This window comes from Sinocyclocheilus anshuiensis, unplaced genomic scaffold (assembly GCF_001515605.1).
Source record: "Sinocyclocheilus anshuiensis isolate Anshui unplaced genomic scaffold, SAMN03320099.WGS_v1.1 scaffold1599, whole genome shotgun sequence".
NCBI classification, from domain to species: Eukaryota; Metazoa; Chordata; class Actinopteri; order Cypriniformes; family Cyprinidae; genus Sinocyclocheilus; species Sinocyclocheilus anshuiensis.
In genome coordinates, this window is record NW_015549671.1 from 205,899 (window position 1) to 214,147 (window position 8,249).

At 37.0% G+C, this 8,249-nt stretch overlaps 1 protein-coding gene across 2 annotated transcripts in view; it reads left to right on the forward strand.

Moving 5' to 3' along the window:
• The window catches only part of LOC107660317 (prohibitin-2-like), a 32,516-nt gene that overhangs the window by 3,602 nt on the left and 20,665 nt on the right, over nt 1–8,249 (forward strand). Inside the window, exon 2 of one of the 2 annotated variants that reach the window (XM_016449599.1) lies at nt 7,840–7,969. In XM_016449599.1, coding sequence (XP_016305085.1) covers nt 7,840–7,969 — 130 coding nt within the window. Of the gene's footprint in view, nt 1–7,839; nt 7,970–8,249 lie in introns of those variants that run through there. The other variant, XM_016449600.1, reaches the window with a different exon arrangement.

The window sequence follows — 8,249 nt, forward strand, 5'->3', positions numbered from 1 at the left end:
ACAAAGTTTAAATAAAGTAAAAATCAGCAAACAATGTGGAACCAATTAAATAAGAAATGAATGTTTAAAAAAAACTTCCAAAATCACCTTAGATAAACGGCAAAATCAACAGGCTTTTCAAAATCCAAAATATTGCCAAACAGGCGCTTTTGCATCTCGTTTCGAAACTAAATCATCCGCGATCGTCTTGTCTGTCTCACCCCACTCTTGTCAGTCAGCTCGACTCACTCTCCTCACTGGAGAAATTAAATCTAATCTGTGATGCGACTGTCGTTCAGCACGCTGCATTGAGCAGCCGCGTTCAGTTTTTAATTGTAGTGTCTGTTCTTTTACTGAACTAAATGATTTTTATTACTATAAAAAAATCAAAATGACGGTGGGAGTCGGTGACGCGGTGGGCAAGTGACGTAACCGGTGTTGCGGCTTAACACCGGTATCACCGTCAACACCGTCTATCGCGGCAAGCCTAGCTCCGCCCACAACAAACGTCATCCCTGTTTCGGATCTGTAAGACTATCCCACGCTCTAACGTCAATTTCGTTGAAAAACAGTGCTTATTGCTGGGTGACAAGCTCTTGTAATATGCGGAGAACATTTTGAAAATGACATCTAATCAATATAATTTATAATCTTTTTAAACCTAACTATTTTGTACCCTATCCGTGAAATTCTCTAGCCATAAAGGCTATCTCTCCTGGGTTTTCTGCAACCATGATGCGCGCATCCTGAATGTTTACAAACCTATAATTGGTCTATAGCAACCAGGACTTCTAACCATAGGTATGTATCCCAGATAGCAAATGACATCTGGCCCAGTTCTGGCCCACATCTCCCACATTCTTCTGGCCCACATACCGCGTGGAATGACGGCGATGACTCAACCTGAGTCTGGCTGACAGAAGTCAGCCACAATTGGACCGGATCTGGGCCGCATCTCACAAATGGCATGGGCAGCACTTGGCCCAGATGTCACCCATGCCATTTCTGAGATGTGGCCCAGATCCGGTCCAGTTGTGGCTGACTTCTGGGTTAGATATGGCCCACATTTACCCTTTCTAGATACAAAAGCATATGTAATTCATCCAGAATAAAGAAAACACTCATATAGTCTAAACTGCTTTATTAAAATATCAAAATTAGACAAATACAGATATTTAAAAAATATATATATACATAGAGAGAGAAATCAGAAATACAAATGCATGTATATAGATATAAAACAAATACATTTACATTATTACAAAATAAAAAATACAGATAAATATTTATAAATCTAGTTAAATACACATTTACATTACATTTACATTTAGTCATTTAGCAGACTTACAAGCGACTTACAAATGAGGACAATAGAAGCAATCAAAATCAACAAAAGAGCAATATGCAAGTAACAAGTCTCAGTTAGCTGAACACAGTACACGTAGCAAGTTTTTTTTTATTACATAATAAATAAAAAGAAAACAGATAGAATAGAAAAAGAATAGAGCAAGCTAGTTTTAGGGGCCTTTTTTTACTTTTGTTAATTGTATAATAAAAAAGCAAAATAGATAGATAGATAGATAGATAGATAGATAGAAAGAATACAAAAAGATTAGAGAAGCTAGTGTTAGGTTTTTTTTGTAAGAAAACAAGCAGTTAGTAAATGAAAGACAACATGTACACATGACATGTATATGGGGGAAGTCGTGGCCTAATGGTTAGAGAGTCGGACTCGTAACCCATAAGGTTGCGAGTTCGAGTCTCAAGTGCGGCAGGAATTGTAGGTGGGGGGAGTGAATGTACAGCGCTCTCTTCCACCTTCAATACCACGACTGAGGTGCCCTTGAGCAAGGCACCGAACGTGGATAGAATTAGATCACTACATAAACAATTCAAAATGTCATTAAATTATGACTTTGCTAATTTAAAATTCATTTTGTAGTTCAATGGCCCAGTGCAAAATGCCAAGCCTGCACGTGATAGTGGGACAAAGTGGCACTTTTATAGTTTAAGGTTTTGTTCGAACACATGTGCACGTCATGGGCTTGACATGGGGCTTCAGTAACATGACCATGAATGGGATCCTTCAACTAATTAAAGTTTTCTCTGGAATTGGCCAATTTAAAATCAGGATATGGTGTCACACCAGAGGACATGGTTTTCAGATACAAAATGTGTAAAGTTCCTACGTTTTCAGAAATGTATGGATGAAAAAAAAATGATTGCCATTTACTAAAATAGTAAATTATGCCAGAGGTATTTATTAACATTTTTATGCTTTTATTTTTCATTTATAAAAGTTGTCATTTATTGAACCATGCTTGAGACAGTCACACCACAGGACAATTTTGAGATTTGGCTCAAAAATGTAAAAAATCGAATAACACTGCAGCTTTATAACAGGTCCCAGTGATTTGAAAGCATAAGGAGCCGTCTGCTCTGCTCTCCATAGCTCTCACGGTATTTAAATGTCATATAACGATCGATCTGCACAGTGCAAACAGCCAACACCTGGTTATTTTAGGCAATTTAGAAATCTGCCAGGACGTGTCCCCGGAAAATGGCACATCTGGTCACCTGGTATAGGCCATATCTGGCCCACACACAACAAGCCAGAACTCAACCTAAAACCGGTTTCTCACACATGGGCCACATCTGGCCCACAAACAACAAGCCAGAACTCAACCTAAAACCGGGTTCTCACACATGGGCCACATCTGGCAGAACTGACACTAAAACCGGCTTGATGTGTGTGGGCCAAATCTGGCCCAAATGACCTCTGCCATTGCCAGAACTCAGCCATATGTGCCATATTTGGCCCAGATGAGGCCCGGAAGTGTATGCTATCAGGGATACGTAGATGCCTCATTAGCGACTGTTTCTATGGGCCACTATACACAAGCTATCCGCCATATTGGAAGGGTCAACTTGACGTCATTCACCATAATAATCAATGAATATTCGAAGATGCCACAATCCTTATATATCTGTGGTTCCGCCCATCTCTCGCATTCTCACCTGTGAAAGGTTATCCTGTTTCTTCGGGAATTTAATTCCCGGAGGTTTTTACAACCATCGGCTGTGCAGGATTGAGGCGTCTTCGAATATTCATTGATTATTATGGTGAATGACGTTAAGTTGACCGTTAAAGATGGCGGACGCGTCTACGTGCTTGGAGCTGTCGAATGAGGCATCTACCTATACATATCTATGCTTCTAACGGCAGCTGCAGATGACTTTACCAATTAGCGATTGGCTCTTTTACTCAGAAGGTGGGGCTTCCTTTGATAGAGCGGTCATATTGAGCATTGCATTGCACATCTCAAATATATTAGATAATATTGAAGTGTATAAAATACTTCAGAAATGTCATTTTCATTTCATCATTCTTCAGTAAATGTACAAAGATAGCCTATTCAAGGCACTGTATTTCTTCGTCATATTTCCTCTAATAAATATATTAGATAATATTGAAGTGTATAAAATATACACATAAAACATACACGTAAAAAATTTATAACCTGAATGCACTGTAAGTCGCTTTGGATAAAAGCGTCTGCTAAATGCATAAATTATTATTATTATTATATAAAATTATTCAGAAATGTCATGTTCGTGATTTTTTTTATTATTATTTGTTAATTAGTTATTTAAAGTCCCCATGAAATCAAAAGTTTTTTGTTTTTTAGTATGAATATGTTAGCCTTGAGGCCCCGATATACTCAAAATGAAGTTCGTTCTTCGTTTAGGGGTAAAACGAAGTTCGAAATACGTGAGCAGCAGTATACTGTTATCGAACATCCTGACACCGCCCACTCTGATGAAAGCAACATTTATGCAACATAACATGAATATGTAAATATGTGCTGTGCGCTTTCCTCTCAGTAACAAAATAAACACAACAAAAACGGAGAAAACAGCAAGCATTTTTTAATAAAAAAGCATCTGTTCATAGCAACATGGGTATGCTTGCACGAGCTCTGCAAATTCCCGTGACGTCACGTGTATTTACATGGCACTTTATTCAATATATTGCTTAAATATATATACTCAGCAGTATTAAACATGAAAAACAGTGTCAGTGTCTCATTTAATTAAAAGCAAAACTTAATTTGCTACTATAAAGCAGCTCTCCACTGTGCGGATATCTCACCTCCAAGGACTCGACAGATGAAATGTACCCAGAGAAGAGTTCCGTGTGAAAGAAGGCGGAGCCTCAGCGCACACCTCCTATGACATAATCGTCACAGACCAATGGTAGTACGAAGGTGTTTTGCAGCCGGGAACAAACTGTTCCGGAAAGTTTGGCTTTGGCAAGCCGTTTCGAACTCCCAAAACAAACACAAAAAGAACTTCGGTTTGCCTGAATTTTGTTCGAAATGAAGTCACGTCAGTTCGTTCTTCGATTTCGCTTGAAGTATATCGGGGCCTTAAGGTTATCTATAAGCTAGTGTGCAACAAAACAATAACTAAATTCGCATTTAGAAGATATAAGCATTCAAAACTAACTTACAGTCTCTCACTTCCGCCGATAGAGTGGTAGAACTATGACGTCACTTTGTAGGCCAATCGGCTGTTAGCATCACACTGGTTCCCTCGACAAAGACCCAATAGGATTTTTCCATAGTCTTTTGGATTATCGCAAAAAATAAGCTCTGTGTTCAACCATAGTTCAGGATACTTATACGTTTTGTCCATCAAGGTAATATTCACAAAATAATATAACTTATGAATTTTTTAGCCTAAATACCAGAACTAAAAAGCTAAACTTAGGCTATAAACAAACTACACCACAGTCGCTCGCCTTCAACGTCACCACCTCCATTCTTCCAAACTATTTCAAACATATTTTTAGAAACATGTTCAGTGAAAAGGATTTACTCTGTGGATGAATTTTATTTTTCATATAAAAACTGGAATAATTACAAAACTAGAGCCAAACTAAAACTGAAATGAAACATTAATAATAAATAGTAAGTAGTGAATAAATGAAATTTAGGCTAAATTAAACGTAAGCACATATGAAAGCATGTATTTCTGTACATTTCGAAATAAAGTGCCTTAAGAGTCAATAAATCCTTGATTAATATGAATATTTTAATTAAAAAAACGTGTCTCCACATAGTATTCAATAGAATTCTAGCGCATTTAATCTATTAAATAACAGCAGAGTGAGCAAGTTTTTGGATATGGTAAGATTACATTTATTTTAGATAAATTATTATTATTATTATATAAAATTATTCAGAAATGTCATGTTCGTGATTTTTTTTATTATTATTTGTTAATTAGTTATTTAAAGTCCCCATGAAATCAAAAAGTTTTTTGTTTTTTAGTATGAATATGTTAGCCTTGAGGCCCCGATATACTCAAAATGAAGTTCGTTCTTCGTTTAGGGGTAAAACGAAGTTCGAAATACGTGAGCAGCAGTATACTGTTATCGAACATCCTGACACCGCCCACTCTGATGAAAGCAACATTTATGCAACATAACATGAATATGTAAATATGTGCTGTGCGCTTTCCTCTCAGTAACAAAATAAACACAACAAAAACGGAGAAAACAGCAAGCATTTTTTAATAAAAAAGCATCTGTTCATAGCAACATGGGTATGCTTGCACGAGCTCTGCAAATTCCCGTGACGTCACGTGTATTTACATGGCACTTTATTCAATATATTGCTTAAATATATATACTCAGCAGTATTAAACATGAAAAACAGTGTCAGTGTCTCATTTAATTAAAAGCAAAACTTAATTTGCTACTATAAAGCAGCTCTCCACTGTGCGGATATCTCACCTCCAAGGACTCGACAGATGAAATGTACCCAGAGAAGAGTTCCGTGTGAAAGAAGGCGGAGCCTCAGCGCACACCTCCTATGACATAATCGTCACAGACCAATGGTAGTACGAAGGTGTTTTGCAGCCGGGAACAAACTGTTCCGGAAAGTTTGGCTTTGGCAAGCCGTTTCGAACTCCCAAAACAAACACAAAAAGAACTTCGGTTTGCCTGAATTTTGTTCGAAATGAAGTCACGTCAGTTCGTTCTTCGATTTCGCTTGAAGTATATCGGGGCCTTAAGGTTATCTATAAGCTAGTGTGCAACAAAACAATAACTAAATTCGCATTTAGAAGATATAAGCATTCAAAACTAACTTACAGTCTCTCACTTCCGCCGATAGAGTGGTAGAACTATGACGTCACTTTGTAGGCCAATCGGCTGTTAGCATCACACTGGTTCCCTCGACAAAGACCCAATAGGATTTTTCCATAGTCTTTTGGATTATCGCAAAAAATAAGCTCTGTGTTCAACCATAGTTCAGGATACTTATACGTTTTGTCCATCAAGGTAATATTCACAAAATAATATAACTTATGAATTTTTTAGCCTAAATACCAGAACTAAAAAGCTAAACTTAGGCTATAAACAAACTACACCACAGTCGCTCGCCTTCAACGTCACCACCTCCATTCTTCCAAACTATTTCAAACATATTTTTAGAAACATGTTCAGTGAAAAGGATTTACTCTGTGGATGAATTTTATTTTTCATATAAAAACTGGAATAATTACAAAACTAGAGCCAAACTAAAACTGAAATGAAACATTAATAATAAATAGTAAGTAGTGAATAAATGAAATTTAGGCTAAATTAAACGTAAGCACATATGAAAGCATGTATTTCTGTACATTTCGAAATAAAGTGCCTTAAGAGTCAATAAATCCTTGATTAATATGAATATTTTAATTAAAAAAACGTGTCTCCACATAGTATTCAATAGAATTCTAGCGCATTTAATCTATTAAATAACAGCAGAGTGAGCAAGTTTTTGGATATGGTAAGATTACATTTATTTTAGTTAATAAAGTACCACATTTCAGCTTATAATTTTTTAGGGTGGTTATACAAAATGTTATTTTATCCTTGCTTCTAGAAAATCCTCAGTCTTTCAGCTTTCTAACTATTTTATTTTAATGTGGCTTTAAGCACTATGCATAATTAAAGTTTTACTTTTACCTTGACCATGTAAAAGCCCGTAAATGTGGAGTTTACATGGAATAAGCCTAATCGTAATATGAGTTTACCTTATGGTACGAATCCAGAGTCTCTGCATCAGTAGGAAACAAGTGATAAAACGAGCATCTTCCATCCGAAGACTTGTGGTTGCATTTCGGGTGAATGATGTCAAGTTGACCGTTGCAAGATGGTGGACACATCTACGTGTTTGGAGCTGTCAAATGAGGCATCTACCTATACATATCTATGCCTGAGACAGCCTAGATAACACCTAATTGCCTAACACAGCTGTCAATCAAACTCATAAAGAATTATGCAAAACACATTTATTTTTGTATTTGAGATATTTTAATAGTTTTGTAATTGTGTTAAACAACAATTATTTAACAAATTATATTTGTATTATAAACTGGAGGGGACTATTTATCATAGTGGCCGCAGGCCTATCCACTGGCTACACCCCTGACTTGAATTGATTCATTTATTCACTCACTGGAGTATTACTTTCCAGCAAGCTACTGGCATCTTGCACAAATATCACTAATAACATTTTTTAAGAGCCCTTTAAAAAAATTAGCTATTTTCATATAATTTTGTAGGCTACTCCAAAAATCTGGCTTGAGATCAGCTTTAAAGTATATATGAACACAGTTCCCACTGCTATGTCATTGCATTTTCATTCTTAGTCTTTTTAAACACAGTACCCGTGTATTAGTAGGAGGATCAAGCATGTAGAATATGAGATATGCTGTCTCGATATCAGACAACGTCACTCAAATAATTTAAATTACTATTTTAATACGTACTCAAAAAGTTTCAATTTACGTGTTTGTCTGTCTCAGGGTTTGTTGCAGCAGCTGAGGCAGATTGTCAGCAGGATGGGGTCTGGCCCGCGAGGGGCTGGGCTGGGTGTGAAGCTGCTCATCGGAGCCGGCGCTCTTGCCTACGGGGTCAAAGAAGCCACATACACAGGTAAAACACATGTTAAAAATAAAGAAGGATTACGTTGTTAGGATCTATATGGGAGGCTGCAGACCTGGAGCAGGCAGATAAACGGCTGAGGCAGTTTTAGGCCCGTTGTTGCTGATGTGTCCAGTAGGGGGAGGAGGATATATGGCGAAATCATTAAAGGGATAGTTCACCCAAAAATGAAAATTTGTTGTTCATCTGCTTACCACCAGGGCATCCAAGATGTAGGTGATTTTGTTTCTTCAGTAGAACACATATGATGATTTTTAACTTTAACCGTTGC